A 21993-nucleotide genomic window follows, 5' to 3' on the forward strand; every position below is an offset into this window, starting at 1 on the left:
GTATTTCTGTGGGAGATTTTTGGATAGCAGTGAATTTCCTTCTTGTGTCTACAAGAGAAAGTGTGTTTCTAATATTTACATAGAATAAGAAATTCTACTTCATTTTGCTATCTTTTTTAATGATTATTATTTCTTCCAATTGAGAAATTCTCTGGCTATTAATACAAACTGCACTTTCCAAGTATACCCAAACATGACTCTTAGTACCAGACTCGTTTCCTTGTTCCTCTGAAAGCAGTGAAACTTTTGATGGCTGTATAAACACTGTAGTTTTTAGGACGGGATTTACTTACGTTTGTAAACTGACATTAAGAGAGGCAGCAAATGCTTCAAGTCTTATATAGCTTAAATATGTGTATCAAATCTATTTACACTCAGGAGAGTTTTAATCACTGTGGTGCACACACACAGTTAGGACTACTCAGAATTCAAACCTTGCTCCACTCTGATAGCTCAGTTTTGCTCGGACCACTGAATCCACCTCAGTTCCTTTTGTTCTTGAAATTCATATCCACAGCCTGGCATAAGAAGAAAATACATTCATCTTCAAGTTCTTGAATAAGTGCCAAGATAACACTGTGATACATGGGCTATGACAGTGTGTTTGTGTGATACACATACTGTTTATCAGGAACGTTAACTTGAGATAGAGTTGAGAACAGAGATTACATACCACTAATTTATGGAAGAAGAAACTTCATAGAGATACTGTGCCCATAACCTCTATTCCTGTAGTTCACAAAGATACTGTAACATACTAAAATATTTTTTTGTTTTCTGGATTTGTAAGTATTTAATAATGTGATTATGGTAAAGATTTGCTAATGTTCATGCTAATGTTTAATTAACTGACCAAAAAGCCCCGAATCAACAAACCCAACATATAACTTTTTTCAGTGTTTAGTCATCTGGAAAGAAAAATGTTAAAATGGAGGAGATACCCAATTCTGTAATCTTTTGCAGTGTCAGAATGAATGGACAAGACTGGTGATTCGAAAGTTGTTGTAACTTAAGTGTCAAATCAGTAATGAATTGTCTCATCCTGGCCATGGCTATTAAGCACAGAAAAATCATGCCAAATAAAATCTCCCTATAATATTCCTTTAGAGTACACATTAATTTCACTACTAAGCAAACAACCTTATTGTTTGAGAGATAGTATTTATTGACTATAACGCCAAAAAAAAAGCACTATTTTGTTTAATAGCCTTATTTAACAATTTTTTTTAGAGTTAATAAACAGTGCTTTGCAATGTAGAATTTTCACTTTCAGCAATCAGTTCATAATTTCTCTTGCCTTGCCTGCCTAGTGTCCTAGTAGAAATATAGTTTGCTTAGAGCATAATTTCTTGTCTGTCTAAGCCCAGGATAGAAACATGAAAGAAATGCCCTCTCTCATGGGATAATAATGCTGGCTGTGTTACTCCTCAGCATGTCTGCCAGTCTGTTCATTGAAGAATATTGTTAGTGCTCCCCTGTTTCCTGATGTGGGGTTTGGTGCCATGGTATCAACTAAGAGATGTAGCTTGCTACTGTAGGAGTCACTTGAGTGGGGAAAGGCTGGAAGATGAGTTTCCTAGGACATCCATGCACAGTAGTACATGTACTTTGAGCTGAGTAGATTGATAGCTGGTAGAGCCTGGTTGTTGAGTATGCTTCTTTTCTAAATGCACATCTCTTTGGGAACATGCAAAATCTCTATGAACAGGTGTCCACAAATGAGATGTATAGGCTGACTTAAAAAAAAAAAAGATGTAAAATATAAAGTGAGAATTTCCTAATGTCTTTCAGACTAGTAATCAGCTACTTAAATAATCCCTAAAGTAAGTAATGAGAGAAATTGAGCAATTATGTATTTTGAAGGTGCCAAATGTACTAAGACTATACTGTGATTTTAGTAACAGGAGATTCAGCAGATGATTCTTTTTGATGAGTCCTTAACTGTTTTCAAGTTTAATGTAACTTGAATAAACTAGTTATCATCATTCTCTGTTTCAATTACAGATTGAGTAAATGTGAATGAGTGGGAAAAAACCTCATACTTGTCAAACTAAATAGTATTTTGAGGGTAGAGAGTATAAAGCAAGGGGTAAAGTAAAAAATATTAAACATGTAAATGTGTTCTTCCTGCCACTTTTGACAGCTTGAATATATCTCTCAACCCAACTAAATTGTGGTAGAGGAAAGCATTCTTTCCTCATTCAGACAGGTTCAATTTCCCTGTACTTCTTTGTCAGCCCATGGCTTCTCATTCAACACCTTTTTCACCAACACCATTGAATTTTAAGGAAGTCTGTGAGTATGAAGAATAAAACATTCAATTTGAGATTAAGAGGGACAGTGGATATTTTTTCTATCCTTTTTACTTCCTTGTAAAAGCATAAGTTTTCCTCAGTTGGTTTTTGTGTTGGGGTTTTTTTTCAGTTATGCAAAATGTCAGGAAAGGCATTTCAGTCCCATTCTTGCACACCTCAGTAGGCAGTGAAAACAGAGTCAGTATCAGTTTTTGCTTTTAAATACTGTTTAGCAACTAGTTAGCTCTAGATATGGGAGTAGGTTCTGAGGAAAAAGAGGCAGAGACCCATTCCTTAGCAGCTGATGATGGGTTAATGAACACAGCAGTATAGGAGACCTCCTTCCTTGTGGTGGCAAAGTGTCTTTTGCATCAAAACAAAATCCATGTAGAAAAAAGATATCCATTGATTGGTATCTATCATTCTGAGTTCTTTAAGAAGTAGCATTTAATGAATGCTGAAAATGCAAGTCAGGTAAGTGAATATTTTGGTATGGTAATTTTTGGCATAATGTTTGATTGCATCTCCCAAGTGACTTTGCAGTTTAAATGCTTCACTGCTACTTGGGACTCTCCAAAGCATCTACAGATTTGTGATTCTAAAGATGAAGTTGCTGCTGTAGTGGTATCTATTACTTGTAGTTTCATTGCTTCAGAGCATACCAGCATGAATTCTTCCAGAGTACTGGATCTTCATTGATATCAGGAAATTTAATTCTCCAGAGTGAGATATCACTTGTGTGATATCACTTGTGTGACTATACCCAGAGGGAAATAGCTTTTTTCCATACTGTCTGTTCAGTTGTGTTCAAATTTTTATTTTAAGGGTCCTTGAGTGTTATTTACAATGAATAGTTTTGATCCTCAGGAAGCTATTTGCTTGGCTACTTTTTTCTAGGTAATGGGGAAAATTCTTTTTATATGAAATTGCTTCTGAGTGTCCTCTCTGAAGGAGCCTGACTCTGCTAGAGAGAGGAGCCTACTCAGGCTTCTTCTGTTGAAAATAAGGAAAATTTTTAATGAGAGTGGAGTTCTTTCACTAAGGTTTTTAGGTGCAAAAGGACAAGTTTTGAGGTTTTTTTGCTGCCAGAAATTTGGGTGCGATTTTGTAGCAAGAAGAAACATTACTCTATTTTAAGAGTTGCTGCTGAATTGTTTTACAATTCTTCTTTAACAGTGAATGTAAGATTGTGAAATTTTGCATTGCCTACTGCACTGGGTATTAGAACAAAATCTAAGACTAATTCTAGTGCTTTCTGTTGGTTGATACATGACATCCTAGTTTTTATTAATGCTTTCCTTTCTCCTTAGTCCTTCAAAATCACTATTTTTCCTCTATCCTCAACTGACTTTGCCTAAGCACTTGGTGACTGAGGATGCAGATGCTCTTTATTTTTCAATATTCTAACAGGAATTTTTGTGAAAGTTGTAAGACATGATCTTCATGTGTGAACTGAATATGTCACTGTTGTGATACATCTGAAAAGCATGATCATTCTAGAAATTGGTTGTCAGATTCGTAATTGCTCCTTTCGGTGTGATTATACCCAGAGGGAAACATTTGGAAATATTAGCTCTTGTATAGAACCGTGCTTTTGAAAAAGACTGATTTTTGGAAAGCAGAGTAGCAAGAGACATGACTGTGCTTACTTCTAATTTAGATAATTAATGAGGAAAATCGTATTACCTTAATGTTAGAGATCCATATAAATATGCTTTCAGTTTGTGCATAACTGGTCTTATGAATCAAAAGCCACAAAATGTGGAAGATTAAATTAGCCAACAGGAAAAGTTTCTGATCTTCTGTTTCATAAACGAAGTAATAGCAAATCAAAATAAGCTAGGTTGAATGCAATATTAAACTATGTTTCAGTAAAGGTGTCCTAGTTAGCATTGATGATTTCATATATTCAGCTATACTGTGACAAAGAATGATCAGATGAGAATGGCATATTCTGATAACTATAATTTGAATATGGTTAATTTCTATAATTTTCTTATTTCAATGGACTTAGTGTAAAAAAAACCAAGCCTCTACCTTCTTATGTCCCCTTACTTACTTAACTTGCGTTTATAGATCATATGTAAGCTTGAGAAGGAGCGTTTAAATTTAAATCACTCTGATTATATTGAATGAGCAGGAGTACTGTGGTATATAGTGTAAGATTTAATCACAGCATATCTGTAAATATAGCATTCAGGACTTTCTCTTTTGTATTCTTGGATACCTGAGTAGGAGACATGTATGTGAAGTCTCCCAAATTGGAAACCTCTTATCAAAATGCAATCTCTTTTGTTATCTAAAATGTAATTAAAATAGGGTAGTTTGCCTAGTGCTGTTCTAAGTTCTAATCCACTTAAAGGAAGAGAAAAGGCAGCTTTAGCCATAGTATCTTGCCAAGATTCCTACTCCCTCTTTGCTAATCCACACCCTTTTACCTAACTGGCTTAAATAAATACTTCAACTGATTTCCTTTGTGAAAGTACAACCCTTCGAAATTAGAATGAAAAGTTTAATGGCCTAAATACAGTTCAGTCCTATTTGAAAAGCCTGATTTATCTTCTGTGGTTTCTTTTTTTTAATACTAGTATTTCCTTGTTATGCCCTTGGTATATCATAGCTGTCCTTTTTAGGCACTGAAGCAATTAGTTTTGAGAAGGCTGATTGTTCAGGGTCCAGTGCTTTCCTGCCTTTCATTCGCCGAAGCTGTACATTTTAATGAAGTTGTTTCATCTGTATTGCCAAACACTAGAATTTTACTGCTTCAATTCTAATTATCTCTGCTGGCAAATGCTATGTTTTATTAAAGCTGTCAAGTGCACTGTTCATTAAATGTCCACAGTCAGTGGTGCTGTGCACACAAATTAGATCAGCTTTACTACTTGATAGATTATGAAGTTAAATATTTTTATATAAACCTCTAAAATTGAGTCTAACAGCAATCAGTGGTGGCTTAGATAAGTAAAGCATACCTGTAGCTTCTTGGAATGTAATCTCATATAAAAAACCATCATGGAACATATGCTAAATCATTAGTAGTCTGTCTAGCTGAGTATACAATTTGTATGGTTATTTAATTCATTAAGAGACCGTTTTCCTTCCTCAATATGTACACATTGTATCTTGAATTCCAGTTTATATGTATTTTGGGTAAGATAAGTTTTGTTATTTATGCTTTGATAAAAGTAAAAACATAAGTGCTAGTCTTTCATCAGAGAGTTGCATAGTGCAATTGGTGTCCATTAAAAAACAGGGATGACTTCACTGAAATATTACTAACCTGGTGAATGTGAAAGATTGCTATCATAAACGACTAACAGTTTCTCTTCTAATTGCATATTTGAAAGAGGAATTTTACTAGGAGGTGTTTACTTCAAATATATGAAGCAGTAATAGAAATATTGTACTTGCAAAGACAATATTTGATTCAGCTCTCATTTTGACACTTGGGGATTTTTTTCCCTTTTGTTAATTTTATGTCCTCAGTGTATGTATCATTCTCTTCAGTTAAACAAGTAGTCATTCTTGCTATTTAATGTATTGTTTTAAAGATGTTCTTTAGGAGAATTAATAAGATATTCTGATGATAGAGTACCAGATAAAAACATTGTTGATCTTTTGAAAATAATGTTTTTCTTATCCCTCAGCTATCTGTAGGGAAATAATTTAAAATTTATTTGTAGTACCACGGCTTTATGGTGTCAGTTTTCTGTGTTGGTTACCTTATCTTTTGAGGAATCTTGTGTTTATACTTTCCAACTTTGCTTTTGAATTTATCAGGCTGTATTTCAAACCTTTAGAGGAGCAGATATTTATTGTTTTCTTTGTAGAACTCATAAATAAAATCTCAAAATGCTATATAAAACTAAATAGAATTTAAGAGCTCTTGGATATATATTTTTTAGGGTTGAGTAGGAAACTACAGTCCTTCAAAAAGCTGTGGGGCACTCTTCCTTGTCTCTTGTCCTTATGATCTATTTTAGAGTCCTCTAGTGTAAATAGAAAATTCATATAACATGAAGTTGAATAGGAGGCTGTGTATGTTTATGTATTTAATTGTTTGTTAATGTATTATGCTTTAATATACATATTTCATGGTATTTTTAGGAAATAATAGCATTTTATCTTTTAGTGCAGAAACCGAAAGTGTTCCTTTGACTGTATTCGGGAGCTGAAGTGGGTTTTTTTAATCTGAAATCCTTAACTTCAGACAAGTTTCATCATGTTCAATTTTAAATTTTTTTCAACTGCCTACTGTCAGACAGGAGATGGACCCTAATAGATAGTGTATTCTGTGGCAGTGAAGTAGTTGAATGATACCAATATACTGAGAGATTTGGTGGGAAAGGGAAGTGTGGAAGTCACCTAAATACATGTGAAAAATCTACAATGCTCGAAACGTCAAATTTTTCTTAGTTGTTCTTATTTTCACTTTGGATATATGTTTCTATTTGGCTTTGAGTCTGAAAAATTGGACAAAATATTTCCTGAGCCTTCTAGGGAGATTGGATAAGTACTCAGCCTTATATTTATATCTAAACTCAGATTTGTAAAAGCTTGTCTTATTTTGGCTTCTTGAAAGTTGTCTGACTTATTACTGTCCCTACTGTGTATATAAATGCTTTGCTTGCATTGCCTTGTCCACCCTTTTCAGCCTGAGTGTGCAAGTGTAGTGAATATAACAGAAGGAAATAAATTTCATTGTAAATCCTCATGCCTTCCTCTTCTCAGTGCTGTCTCAACAATTGTGAAGAATCACTGAAGCAATCGGCACACTTAAGAAAGACATTAAAAAAGTGATGCAATTCAATACAGATACAGGTCTTTATTGTATCTGTGAAATGATGAATTTATGCAAAGAAAAACAGCGAATAGACTTTTGGTGGGTTTATCAAGCTGAGACTGAAAGGAGTAATGGTAATGCCATTAACAAAATAAATATCATACAAAGGAAATATTTCTGGTTCTGAATATATACAGATTAGGCTGATAAAGTTCTGTGCCATTTTAAAAAGTCCTAACATTTTAGACCTAATCAGGAATTCTTTCAGTTTAAAAGAACATGGGAGAAGTTTTGGTCCAAGGTTGTAGATTAGGCTCCCTGAAATTGATGTTGTCTACTGAGATATTTAGCTGGTTTTATAATATTTTAAATGTTGAATTTTAAGGGATGGAGAACGTACTGCTTTTGTATTACCACATTTTTTATGGTAAAAGTCGTCTTCTAACTTTGTAGAAGGAATACAAGATTTATTTAATTTTTGTACTGTTTTGTTTTGTTTTTGCAGAGACACCAGGACAGTATACTTGGGAATACAATGCAAAGTGTAATTGCCTTACTGCATAATATCATTGCTAACAAAAGTACGAACATGATGATACTCTTTGAAGCAGGTATTTCATCTTTGTCTTTATTCTCCTCACTGTAGATGTTTCCCAGTCTGTCATATCTGACTCTGTGTGAAACTAAACTTCTGTGTATTTAGATTTTGTAGTGGTTGTTAGGTAATCTCATTGTAACTGATGTTCTCCTCATCACTTCCTCTTCCTTTCTTACTGACTTGATATCAAATTTAACTTTTAGAAAACTTTTCTTCCAAGAAAATGAATGACATCTAACAATAAGGATCTATGCTTCCATTTGTACTATTTGTTGGTATGCATACCAGCCTATAAATCCATTAAGATTGGTAGTAGTAGTCGTGTCCTCATTTTCATAATTACCATAGTAGTTAAAACACTCACCCAGAACATAAGAGAGCTGAATTCCTGAACCTTTTTACTCCTAAGGGGTTGAATGGTCAGTGCCATTATTCAGGAGATAAACTGGAACTTGACATTGTTGCTAATAACATGATCCTCTCCTCTGTTGCAAACAGATCCACTCTGAAGTCAGTGGTGTGCTAGTGGAGCACAGAGCCAGACAAAAAGAAAGAATGGAATAGTATGACTAATTTGGAAAGGGCTGGTTCATAGGAATCTGATTCTTTGGTTATGTCTCACCAAACTGCTTATCACACTTAAGAACTGCTTGGGGTTTCTTGGGATTTAGATGTATGTGCTGCTTTTACTTTCTTTAGGCACTTCTGTTCTGTGTCAGGAAAAATCCTAAGCTGGCACTGACATGAGCTGCAGCAAGGTAACTTGTTAAAACTATACAATGCAAAGAAGTTTGTTCAAGTCCCACAAGCACTGTAACCACATAATTGGCATGCCTTACTTAAAGTAATACACCCTGCCTTTCTTTGTGCCAAATTGGGTGCAAAAATGTTTAACAGCATGGCAGAAGTGCCTCCATTCCCCAAATATCTCTTCTTTATTGTCTTACAGAGCAAACTCCTGTGTACCTTTTATGCTGCTGGTAGTATATCTGTGCTCTTTCACTTCTCATCTGCTCCAAAAATAAAATGCATCTCTTCAGTCATGCTAGTTTTCAAGTAAAGGAAGTGAGATAGAAATATTATTAAAGTCTTTTTCTTGTACGATGTCATAATGACTCCAGTAATATTTTCAGATTTATACTGATTAGATAACACTAACTTGGACTTGCTGAACTTCAGCAACCACACTAAAGAAAGCAGCACAGCAGCCAAAAACAATTAGTCTCAAGTCAAATGTCCCCATCTTCTCTCATCCCTTTTCTGCCACTGGCTAATCTTCAGAGTGTTGGAAGCCTGGATTTTGGCCAGTGCTCTATTGATTTAGGCCCTAATTGTCAAGTGAAGAACTCCTAAAATTTGATTTGCAAGAATGTTATGAGAGTATTGGTCTTGTAATTACAGACTGTTAGATTTTCTTTGAATTAAGAGGGGAGAGAAGTTATTCCATGCAAACTGGAGGGCTTTATATCCTTTGCATTATCATCTGTAAATACATAGTGTTCACATCAGGAAAATACCTTAAACTTCTGTTGCCATATCTTTGACATTTAACTTCTCATTTTCAAATGACTTTTGTGTGACAGAGAAGACTACAATGTAGTAAAATGAAAACTGAGCTCCCTCTTGCAGGAAAATATCCAGGAATCCAAATAGAAAAGTTGAACATGAGTCAGCAGTGTGCATTTGCAGTAATAAAGGCAAAAGAGAGCTGCAATAAAAAAGAAAAAGTGGAAGGTTGAGACAAGTGATTATTCTCCTCTATTCATTGCAGTGTCTAGTTTTGAGCTCCAGACTATAAGAAAGACATTGACGGACAGGAGCAAGTCCAGAGAAAGACAACCAAGATGTTTAGGATAGTGGACCACGCAATGTGTGTATTTTCAGCCTCTGCCTGTACTGTTACATGAATGTATTCCTTCCCAAGAGCTTTGTATTTGCCTTTGGTAAACTTTAGGAGGTTTCTGGCAGCCCTTTGTTTGAGCTCTTCAGCTTCTTGAGCTCTTTCTGAATGTTACCTCAACCCTTCATCACATCATCCGTTTTCTTAATTTCAATGTCATTTGTAAACTTGCTGAACATGCATGTTATTACATCCTATTAACACAGTGTCCGTGCTGTTAATGAAGGTATTCAACATTCATGAGCTACTCCCTGTGTTAAAAAGAAAAGGCTGAAGACATAGTATTATGGGTCATCAATTTCCCTTACTTCCCCATTACATTGTGATAATTAATTCATGTATATATGGAGCTTTAGAAATTAAAAACCATAGATACTTGCTGAAGATTAGAAGGAACTCAGGTTAGGTGGTCAGTCCTGTCAAGATTTTTGTTTCTAAGAGCCAAGACATTAGCAATGAGGATTTCTTTCCAATTTTGTGCATGCCTTTCTTCAGCTGCCAAGAAGCTGTATTTTTGCAGACAGATCGTTTAGAGACCTGCGTCACTGTTTTATTTTGTGCCTGTTAGCCTTCAGAACTCTCTCTTGCTCAAAGGAGTTGTATGATATGATATATTTTTTTTAAAGGGCTGTAGCTTACATGTTGAACTTTCCCCTTTCTCAAGAAAATCTTGCATGATGGCACTGTCTGCATTACTACTTCTGTGATTTCCTGTTAATAACAATGACATGGTTGTGCATTTCAGCAACTTTCATAGAAGGTGGATTGCCTAGCGTTAATTTCTCTCTCCCCTGAACTGTGTCCTTTTCTGTTACAATACATCAGACGTGTACTGATAACCACTTAAAATGTTTAAAGGTGAAATGGAGAATAACATATGCAACTGAAGTCACAGAGGGAATTTAAAATGGCCTGTACTGGTGTTATCAGCTATTAAACATTTGTTCTGTTAACGTTAATGACATTTCCACTTAATAATCAGAGGGGAATAATATGATTCAGTTTAATTACTGAGACTGGAATTCAGTAAAGAGACTAGGATTAATACAGAGTCCCTTGTGAATAGTTAACAAAAGATACTAAAAAGCCAAGACAATTGTGGTCATTTTTAGCATGGTCTTCTAAGAGAGTGACACTTACCATCTCTTCCTCTGTCTTGGCTTCTGGCTGCCAGTCTTTCTTACCTCCCTTTCCCCATCTTTTAATATTGGACGATTTTAAGTTCACTTGAGAGAGCATGGAGGTCCAAATATACAAAATATGTATTCAGTCTATAATAATCAGTATCTGATGAGAGGGACCCAAGTTAATGCCATAGTTTAGGGAAAGACAATGGGCTTATCAATTAAATATTCTTCACTAGTGTACAGCAAATAGAATAGCACTATACATGACATGCACAAAATAGATATATATGTACTTTTACATTTACAGAAAGAAAGGAATTTTAATACCTAAAATTTCCAAATTACTGATTTTAAAATCAGTAAGTTTGCAACCTATGATCTTGGACCATACCTATGGAAATTATGTTGCAAAAAAAGACATTTCATCTTCAGGTAGGAACTAAAGAATGTAAATGTGAGAGGATCATAATTCTTAAACAGTTTTCTTTCTTTCATTATTAAGTTTTGCCGTGATCAAAGTGAAGCCAACTGGTCTGAGTTTATTCTGTATTGTGGTAGTTCTTACTGATGGAGGTCAAACTTTCTTATCTCTGAATTCTATTTCCATTAGCATTTGTTAAATTAAATTATAAAGTGTAAAACTCATGTAATATCCTTAGATCTATTGATAAGCCTGTAAAGATCTACTAATTAATATATCTCCCTGGCCTTTTCAGTATTCACTTCCCGTTTTCTTTCTAGGATGTCTGCAGTCTTCTGTTTTAGGTTTGTAACCACAGAGTTTAACAGTGTGTTGGTCAATGCCTGTGGGGGATACCTATGAAATGATCCCACAGGATGAGTGCATGGAGCAGCTCACTCAGGAGGGCATGCTTGTAGTTGGGTGACATAGGACAAAGCAGCGCCAAGGTTTCAGAAACAGGGGCAGGGAGTCATCAGTGACATGGGGCAGGGAGTTGTCAGTGACAACGATGGTGACTTACTGCCATGGAGGTAGGCAGAGATACAGGATACAGATTTTTACAAAGAGGGGTATTGTTAGTTCTACTGGTCATGAAACAACCAGTTGTACATTACTTTGTGCCTGTCGTATTAAAAGGGTTAACATTTGTTGACTATAAAATGAAAACCCTGTTCTAGATGCTAAAATTATGAGTTCCTAAGCAGGTGTTGTAGGATAACAGTGGTTGGTCATCTGTTTCTATAGACAGGCACCAGCACAGTCTACTGAAAAGACATATCATCTGTCTTAGATATGTGTCTATTGACAAGCACTGACATACTGACAAATTGAGACATAAACCACGAAATCAGGTTTGGCTGCTTGATACGTGAGTGGTATTACTGTGCAAGACTACTTCATTATGTGATGAGTAATAAATAGCCAAGTGCACCACAGCACTTACTGTAGTGAAATTCTTGTGCTCTAGTAGAATTCACAGATATATAAACTTTTTACTTTGCTTTCAGTTTGGTCTTTTTGTTGCTTTTCTTTCTTTAGTTATGATTTTTTGGGGTTTTTGGTTGTTTGTTTTTCAAACAGTTTGTACAAATTAAAAATAGAAAAAGTTGAATCATTGTCTAGTCAGCAGTGCTTTCCAACTGTGACTGCTGTTTGTCCACGGGTAATATTAAAAGGCAAGGTAGTTCTTCATTCTAACTGTTGCATCATTTTGTTTATAGGAAGAGTTTGGATATATCATATTTGATTGTAGAGAAATGTCTTTCAAAGACTTTAATTGCTTCACAAGGATCTTCATTCTGAAGTAATGAACAAAACATGTTGTTGGAAAACAGCTCTTACAGGCTGCAGTGGATAACTTCTGATAGTCTGCCTGCAGCAGTTTATTCCTGATAATGCATCTAATTTATTATGTTTATATAAAAAGCTATTCTCTGCATGTATAAAAAGTAATTCCAAGTTTCTAGTGTTATTCAAAGCTGATCTAGTAAACTGTTTTCAGCCCAGTATTACTTATGAGTAAGTTTACATTTTTAGCTTTTTTGAATCTCATTATACTCCATAAATCAGTTACCAATTTTTTTCATGTTGATCTTGTAAGGGGATGATTTATATATAAAATTCAATACAGTTATGTTGAATTGAATTACCTTTTCCAGGCTGTACTGCTCTGACCTTGTGTTTGTCTACTGTAATGAAGTAACTACCAATAGCAGTATAAGCAGACATGTTTGTCTGAATGTTAAAACCAAGTTTCCATTATACGATAGAACAAATCCTAAACTTTATGTCTTAATGATATTGAATTTAAGAAACTAAAGTAAAAGGGAAATTGTGGGATTTAGAACAACAAAAATGGTCTTTGAGTTATGCTAAATGTGACAGCTATTCAGTTCTTTAAGAAGTTTGTGTAAAACCTGAAGTTCCTAGAGAAGGATCTTTGGTGGAAGTGTAGAATGTCAGCTACAGCAATCATAATATTAAATATCATACTAAGAAAGCATGCTAGGTGCTTAAAGCAGGGACAGTTATTAAAAAGAACAGATCTGCAGCAGTAAAGTTTGTAGTCAGATGATCATAACTCATTTGTACCTCATGAAAGAAAGATCAGCTTTTGTGGCTGAAATATCCTTATTCATCTTGTGGTCCACTGCTTTGACTTTTAGTCAAATGTCAAGAGATTAGTTAGATTTCAAATGTCTTTGTGTGTTGTATTGTTGAAGTCTGTTAAAAACTGCGTATCCAAAAAGTGGCACTCATGAGATCAAAATCCAACTTTAACCTTCTTCTTGAAAATCGTAAAAATAAGGAAAAAAAAAGCCTTTTATATACACACACCTTTACAATAGTTATTATACCAGAATGATGACCATAATGAATTCTGAGCTCTCTAGATAGACCCCAAATGTTTCTAACTTACCTAAACCTTAGGAGGATATTCCTCTACCTTTCGCTTCCTCACAGATAATTTGATTTCAGCTTCTGACTCCAAAAGGCTTTTGATCATGATGCCCATAGCACACCTTTTTAGAATAGTTTGTAGCTTCCTAGCCAGCTCTCATAATCTGCTACATCACCACTGTTTATGAAATTAGGCAGTAGTCTGCAGTAACTTGACAACCCAGATCTTCCTCCCTGCTGCACACACCTATGCAGTAGTCTGAACTACAGTGCAGTGCTACAAAGGCATTGGTGTGACATTTCATGTGACTTTGATTTTAGGGATAAAATTGAGTTTTTGGAAAAACTGGCTTAAAAGTTGCAGCATTTTTTTTCAATATGGGAGAAATTAGCTATCTCTTAAGATGGTGATCAAGAAGAGGGCCATGGGTTAATCATGCAGAAGAAGTCTGCTTATAACTGAAAGGCAGTACTAAAAACATTCTACATAATACACCAGTTGAACTGATATGCCCTTAAAAAAAAACCAAAACAATAAATCAAACACTTAGACTTACTCTGTGAAGAAATCAGACACACATCCAGTGTGGTTCTGAAGCCATTTACTCATTCCTTACTAGATTCTATTTTTTCATAGGAGTCTTCTACAGAAGTTTTACAGGATACAATACAGAAGTATTTGTTTAGTGACTGAAGATAGAAAAGGTGTTTTATGGCAGTGCTTTATATCTGCTTACTGTTAAGCTTAGTTCATATGCAATGCATTGTGATTCTGAACAGAGAGACTGGCAGGGAGAATAAGTTAGGGAAATTAATATGAGTAAGAACCTAAAGGCATTTTTTCTGTGTTTAGTCAATGTTTGGAAACACAATGCTCTTAATTAAATAAATGTAAAATTAGAAATCATTTTAAAATATAAAAATTAAATGTATCATCCTGTCTGAGTGGTTGTAGAAGCTGCTTCTCTATCATTTGGATGTGAGAGACACAGTCCCTAGCTAAGGGGTACACCTTCCAGCCTCTGCCATGTGGGATGTAAGCTTTACACAGCTGCTTGCCAGCACTGTAGTAGTTAGTTCAGCTCTTGAGCACAGAAGTGTCTCTGGATATCTAAAGATAGAAGTCATATGTCATGTGTCTCGTGTTCATTTGAGTTGCAGTTTATATGAGAAGTCAATGGTGGTTGAGCCTGAAGAAGTTTCTTCTGTGATGTTACGAAGCTCAGAATGCTTTTTAGCAGTGTTAAGACAGATTTTTCTGACCCAAAATGCGAATCACTCAGGTGGAAGTGTATAACAACACATGGGTAAACTTAGAAGCCTAGTATCATAAAAGATAAGTGGGAATCATGTCAAAATAGCATGGTAGTAGTGAAGTTTTTGCGGAAAAAATAACCTGTGTCATCCTGTGATATTCATCAATGCAGCCATCTGAAAAGGATGAAAATAGAAATGGTAATTGCTGTGAGGAACAGTTATGCCATTCAAGTAGAACCAAGCCTGTTGTTGAGAGTCATACCCATAAGGCACAAAATGTCACAGCATGCTTGCTAGAACTTCAAAGGATAAAATAAGTGAATAAAGGATCAACAGGTTGTTACATCTTGTGTCTCTAGTGCTATACTGTAAAAAAGAACTAGCATTTCTGTGGCTGGAGTAGGTGTTCTGATACTATCTATCCCTGTGCCAGCCAAGCAGATTATTTGCAGCATAGCTGGCTGCCTGAACTACCTAAGATGTCTCATTTTAAAACCCAGTTGATGGAAAAGAACAGAATAATAACAAAAGATGGTCAAAGTCTTTTCATTCCATTATATTCTAGTCTGAGAGGCTTTATGCAGAAATCTGATTATATAACTGATCAACTTAGTTTAATGGTGGGAAGTTAGTTCAATAAATATAGGAATTTCAAAGCTTAGACTATCTTTATATTTCTAAAATGCCAACCATAATAGACATTTTCTATATCTATCTGATACCTAGACAAATTTAAGATTTAACGTTTTGACAGTGAATATTCTGATTGATACTATTTGGAGGCAGAAACCTAAATTGAAAAAGTAAAATTTTTTCTTAAAATGAAAGGCATAGATTTTTCATAGGTTGAGTTTGTGGGTATCCAAAGGTTTCCTGATGACAAACTCAGGACTGTAAACCAGAAGAGTCTTCAAAGCTTTGTGCTCCTTCTCACCCTCTCTCTAGTGAGTGTGGTCTTTGCATTTACTCTGGATGCTGCTTTTCATGCAGTTTGATTTAAGCATTGTCATTTGACATTATGCTAGTATTCTCCATGAACTGCAATTTAAATTGTATGTGTTAGCACTAGAAGTTTTGGTCAGTTTGAGAAAAAATGAGTAACTAGGTAAACATGTACCTATCATATTAGCTACAGATTAAATATTGCCAATGAAAACTATTTGTTATGGATAATAAATTAAATCTAATTATGATGATGTCCCTGTGTATCTTGTCAGATATAATTAGTAAGCTGAAGGATCATTTTAGGAGATGAAATTAAAAATGTAACTATATATTTGAAAAGACTCACATTTTAAGTACATTTACTATGCTATAGGTTGTAGAGCTATCACATATGTTCTATTCTAGCAGTTAAAACAGTCTCAGTATGAAAGCAGTGTACTGCCAGTTTGAGGTAAGTGTAAAGTCACAAAAGTACAAAGTACTATACGCAACACAAAATTAAACTACATCAATCATTCTGTCATAGGGAAAAGTCTTCTTCAGATGCACTTGTATGATCCTACTGAAAGAAGTTCATTTTGTCAGTTGCTAAAAACAAGCACCAGTTTTGGCAGGACCAGATATATCTAGTGGACAGATAAATGAAATCTGAGGTTTTTCACTGCTTTGAAGAATGGTTTGGGGGTTTTTTTTGTTTTGTTTTAAATGTCTTCAATAGTTGTCGTAGCTCCCACGCAGCCAGATGTTTTTGTCTTTTAAGTTATTTTCAGGAAAATTGTGTTGCGAAAAGAGATGTTTAAACCATTTGTGAACAATTAAACTTTAGAATAATTTCTTCTTTAAAGCAGACAGGGAATTACATCAATGGAGAAACTGAAGTTATTTACATTTTTTAAAGCCATTTGAAATTCACAATTTTTACACAAAACTAGGTAGTAGTCCATATTACTTGAGGCTTTTCCTGTGATGTTCTTCCTTTTCCACCCAAATATTTTTTTTCAGACTTCTGCCTAAAATGCAACATCTATATGTAGTCTTTTTAGAATGGTGTTTTCTTTTGCCATTTGGGGTCTAATTTTTTGGTATTGTTTAGCTTAGCTTTTCCAGGCACTTCAAGTTACATTTTAATGTGCATTTCATATTCAATAATTCCTTTCTATAGTTAAATTTCTTTTGAAGTCTTTACATATGGATTTTCCACCATCTTAAGACAGTATATATTCAAGTGAGTGTTTGTTCTCATGCAAGTTATTTAGACAAGTTCCACTCCTCAACTGGTAGATTTTTCCTGTGGCATTTGATCAATGCCTTGTAGATTTGATAGGGTAACTAATTCTGTGAGTAATTGTATATGTGACCATTTCCATTTTATAGCAATGTATCTGCAGGTAGTCAGTTTTTGCAAGTCAGCTGATGAGGGAAGCTGTTTGAGGTGCACTTGAAACCTCCAGCTGAGGGACAGTGGTTATTTAAACGGTTGTGACAGAAGTGTAGATGTCTACCTGATTATACTGTTTGTTTTTTTAAGAAAATACATTTCATAAATACAATCCAAACTTGTCTATCCATGCTTTAAAAAAAAGTATCTCATTTTAGCTTAAGCCTTTTCCTAATTAAACCAAGATGGTATTTATGTAAGATGGGTTTATGAAGGCAAATATGTCAGCAAAGACATGTGCTTGAGGACATATGGTGGGTTTCAGAGCTGAGCTTCAAGCAAACCAGTTTTACTTTTCTCGTAAAGAGGCCCTAACTTGATAAACATTGGGGTTTTTTTGTTTCATGGATAGGGTTTAAATGTTTCCATAGATATCTCCGTGTTGTTAGCAGATACTGCATCAGCTAGTTGTTCCTTCGTTTTGGTTGAGGAAAACATTATGTGCTTCCCTTTGAACTTTTAAGATGAATGGGAGAAGAAATAGGGTATTTATATAAAGTCTGAAGCTCTCTTCTCTCTTTCAGGAGAATGTTAAAACTGGGAAGATTTTTTCCCTGCTACCACCCACCTTTCAAAAAGATAAGGAAAAGAAACTTTTTGTTCACCTGCATACATTCAGTTTCAACTTACCTAGTCTTTCCTGAGGGCCATTCTTTCCTTACTTATTGTATTTCAGGTTGCTTACTCAAAAACCTCTAATCCCAATTCCAGTGAGTCTTGGAAAAAATCCAGTAAAGTGTTGTTAATGGATTTATTCACACTTTTAAAAGATCATACTTCCTAGCTAACATGCCCATATTGTGACATAAAGTTTTAGCCAATGATGCAGCCATGAAATACAACTTATTTCCCTGGATGACAGCAGAACTAATGCTACTATATGTATTATATAAAGATTGAAAAAACATTAAAATTATCCATGATGGCTGAACAGGCTTTCTAATGCATATTTTTCCTGAATAAGCACAGACAGATATTGTATGTTTTGATCCCATCATTCAACCCAGAATCACGTGAATAGTGGGTTTATGCCATTATTTATCTTACTAGGAGAAAAAGCTCAAACTGTTACTTGCTGTGCATTTTTTTCAGAAATTACATTGAATGTGATTAAGAGAGCATGTGGTTCAGGCAGCAGCACTAGAAGATGAATTTAGGGGAAGCACTTTGTCTATACTGTGAGGAAAAGTCATAAGCAAGATAAGGAAAAGGCAGATACAATACCCAAAGGAACAAATTATCAAGGCAGGTTTACAGGTTTTGACAGAGCACATAGTAAGAACAGCACTGCTTTACAAGATTTTGCTTGCCTAGCTGTGGGTCAGGCACTCACTCAGATCGAGTCTGTGCCTCATGGGATCAGCCTGGATGCAGAGATACCCAGGCTGGGCTGAGTGCAAGAAGCAACTGGGGGGCTCTGCTGTGTGCCCTGCAAGAAACCTGTGTTCATGAAAGGTGTGCATGCAGTCCTGCACAGCATGCAGTGCTACAGTAACACATCCAGAAGGCAGAAAATTACAACTCCTGGCACTAACTTCCTAATTTGGTTCCATGGACCTGGCCAGTGTGGGTGCTGCCTGTGACATATGAGATCCCAGGCTGAATTGTAGCCACCCTCCCAGTTCAGTGCAGTATTCTGGCAGATCAAATTGTGCAAAATGTTTGAACTCTATGTGCCCTGAGATTGCTTGTCTTGAAAATTTAACTATTTCTGCATCTCATTTCTGGTGTTTACTTGCTGCAACTTCTCTCCACCTGCATAATTTGTTGACAGTCCAGTTCCACAGATTCCTCTCGCCTTCTGAACATAGATCATTCTGAATTCGCCTTCTGAATTTGACATAGATCCACATTCACTAAGTCCAGGCTTTGCTTTTTCTAGCCTACTTCTAAAGTCCCTCTCCCTTAAAGCACAGTCTTCATTAAGCCTAATCAATTCTCTCTAAAAATGTTGATAAACAAACACAAAGGAAAAGCTAGTTTGAACAGAGGAGAGTGAAAATTTTGAGCATGTCTCAGCTATTTACTGGTAGCAGCTGCATGTAAAGTCCCATCAGGAGAAGTGTGCATTCCTATAATGAAACTCATTGGGCATCCCTACATCTGACATGCTGACTGTCTCTGAACCAGAAGTGTTTCTTCACATAAACAGAGGGAAGGCCTATTAAACATGCCATGATACCACTATCCTGTAGGATATCTATTACAATCCTCAATCCTAGATGGAGGCAATGACCCGTGTTGAATTTGTTGCAGAGTATATTGTCTTAGAAAAAGTGGGGGATGTTACTTCATTGTTTCAAGCCACTGTTAAATTTTATTATCCTTGATGTTTGTCTCTTCCCTTGAGATAACATGGAGGGGGGAACAAAGGAACATGAGTCCTTCCTTGCAAACTCTCTCTTTTGATTGCAAAATCAAACTTTTTCCCCACCCCCATTGTCTTGTCAAACTGAATTTCTTTGCCTGAGCTTACTTTTTAGAATCAGTGGTCTGGGCATAAGCAGGCTAAAAGAGAAATATAGGTGTGTAGGGATATATAAGTGTATAGTGGTACTGCCCAGGGCACATATGAACTGACTCATGAAGCACAACCTGGGGCAGGATGGTGGAGGCTCCCTGTTTTGAAGCAAGTTGATTGCCTAAAAAACACCTATGCCCAGCAGAGCAGACAGTGTAGAGAAAAAGGAAAAGCCATGGTTTAGCCGTGGTTTAGCCATGGCTGGCAACTGAGCACCACGCAGCCACTTAATCACCACTCCCTTCAGTGAGGGGGAAGAATCATCAGCATAAAAGTGAGAAAAAACCTTGTGGATTGACATAAAAATAGTTTAATAATTCAAAAGATATAATAAGAAGAATTTAAAAAAATCTAAGGAAAAGGGATAAAAAACCCCAAACAAACAAACAAACCAGGGAGAGAGAAAAATAAATGCAAGAAGAACGAGTGATGCAAATGAAAACAACTGCTCAACACCAACTAACCAATGCCCAGACAGTTCAGGAGCAGCATCCACCCTGCCAGCCTCTCCTCCTTCTCAGTTTTATTGCTGAGCTTGATGCCATATGGCATGGAATATCCCTCTGGTTAGCTGTGTCCCCTCCCAACTTCTGTGCACCTCCAGCCCATTCATTAATGGGTGGGGTGAGGAGTCGAAAAGCCCTGGACTCTGTGTAAGCCCTGCTCAGCAATAACCAAAACATCCCTATGTTATCAGCACTGTATTCACTACAAAACCAAAACAGAGCCCTATGCAGGCTAATATGAAGAAATTGAGCTTTACCTAAGCCAGAACAAGTACAGGTACAAAACCAGCGCTTGCATACAAAGTTTCTCCTGCTATTCTGTTGCACAACTTCACATGGCACACACTTGAATCCTGGCTGTCTATATCACCCTTTTCTGTGGCCATCTCTCTCACTGTAGTGACTATCAATGTTCTTAACTTCTGCGTCACCTGTGAAGAAATTGGTTGCCCTTGAACAAACCAGAATCCAGATTCTCAAAGCATCAGATCAGCAGCAGGATTCATTTCAGTTTGTTGCAGGGGGGGTAGTATAATTCACTGTTTTTGTTTTACAGCTGGGTGGTTTGAGCAAAGACAGCCTAATAGGTCAAACCATTCTCTTTGATCTCCTTTCAGAGCTTAAGTGGAAGTTTTGCCAGGAGTCTGAGCCAGTCTGTTAACAGACATACACAGGTTCTACTACTCCCAGCAACAGCTACCTGCATAGAAAAGGTACAAGCTGTCCACAGCCCGGTGCCATTAGACCCATGTTCCTGTTGTGTGAATCCTATTGAAACAGGGGAAAGAGGGTATGGAACACAGAAATCAAAGGCACACAGGCTTGCAGTTTCTTCAGAGCCAAGGCTGCCTCTTACAAATCTGTCAGAGCTTCTTGATTAGGTAAGCTGGGCTGTAGTACCAGCTGACCCAGCTCAATGTAGTCATTTGAAGTCAAGGTAGTAGTGATCAGGTAGCTGTGCTGACAGAAAATGAAGGCTTTGTTGACCTAGGTTGTACTAATAACAAATATCAGGTAGGACACTTCTGGTATAGCTAGCATATAGCCGGTGGCAGCATGATCACAGTGTGATGGGTTCCAGCTCAGTGATCCCAGTGGTAAGGTTGAAAATCATGGATAGGTCAGAGTAGAACAAGCATTCCATGCAAACAATAGAAGACATATGTATGAGCCAGTTAGTAAGAAAGATAGCATAATCTAAAGTGAGTACTCTGATGTTAGATTTTAGAGATTTAATCAGGTGTGTTATTGGTATGGTCAGATGATAGCAAATGTGGGGGTTTGCTGGTCAAAGTTATCCCAACACTTCTTTGGAAAACAGTCGATGTAGCAGAGTAGGCTTAAGGCCACAAAATGTAATTTGGGGCTACAAAATATGATCTGTTCACAAGGGATAAACCAGATATACTGTCATGTAACATCGTGACCTCTGTTTAAGCCCTTTGATCATTTAAGTGTAAATACATGAAGGCTACCTTAGACAGTTACAATTATTGGTTGTCTGCTTTCATTTCTGTTGTAAATGTAATTGATGCATAACACTGGATGTTACAGGAAACTGTGGCATAGATTCACTTTTGTTATAGTAACCACCAGCAAATTCCACTTAGGGGATACTCTGGCCTTTTCTCTTGTTCTTTGGTGATTCAGATTCACTTAAAAGTGATCCACTTTTAAGTGAATCTGAATCCAAAGAACAGATTCACTTAAAAGAAAAGATTCACTTAAAAATCCAAGTATTTGTACTCTATGTTTTCATGT

At 36.1% G+C, this 21993-nt stretch overlaps 1 protein-coding gene across 9 annotated transcripts in view; it reads left to right on the top strand.

Annotated features, from left to right (window-relative positions):
- The window catches only part of ULK4 (unc-51 like kinase 4), a 214300-nt gene that overhangs the window by 120246 nt on the left and 72061 nt on the right, over positions 1-21993 (top strand). For 8 of the 9 annotated variants that reach the window (XR_014849839.1, XR_014849840.1, XM_085051341.1 and 5 more), the window contains one exon: positions 7583-7688. Coding sequence is in view for 7 of the 9 variants with exons in the window: in XM_085051341.1 (XP_084907467.1) it covers positions 7583-7688 (106 nt within the window). In the remaining 2 variants the exon portion in view is untranslated. Of the gene's footprint in view, positions 1-7582; positions 7689-8374; positions 8434-9446; positions 9828-21993 lie in introns of those variants that run through there. The other variant, XM_085051343.1, reaches the window with a different exon arrangement.

The sequence above is a fragment of the Lichenostomus cassidix genome, chromosome 2 (assembly GCF_008360975.1).
Source record: "Lichenostomus cassidix isolate B80296 chromosome 2, HeHo_3.0, whole genome shotgun sequence".
Taxonomy (NCBI): domain Eukaryota; kingdom Metazoa; phylum Chordata; class Aves; order Passeriformes; family Meliphagidae; genus Lichenostomus; species Lichenostomus cassidix.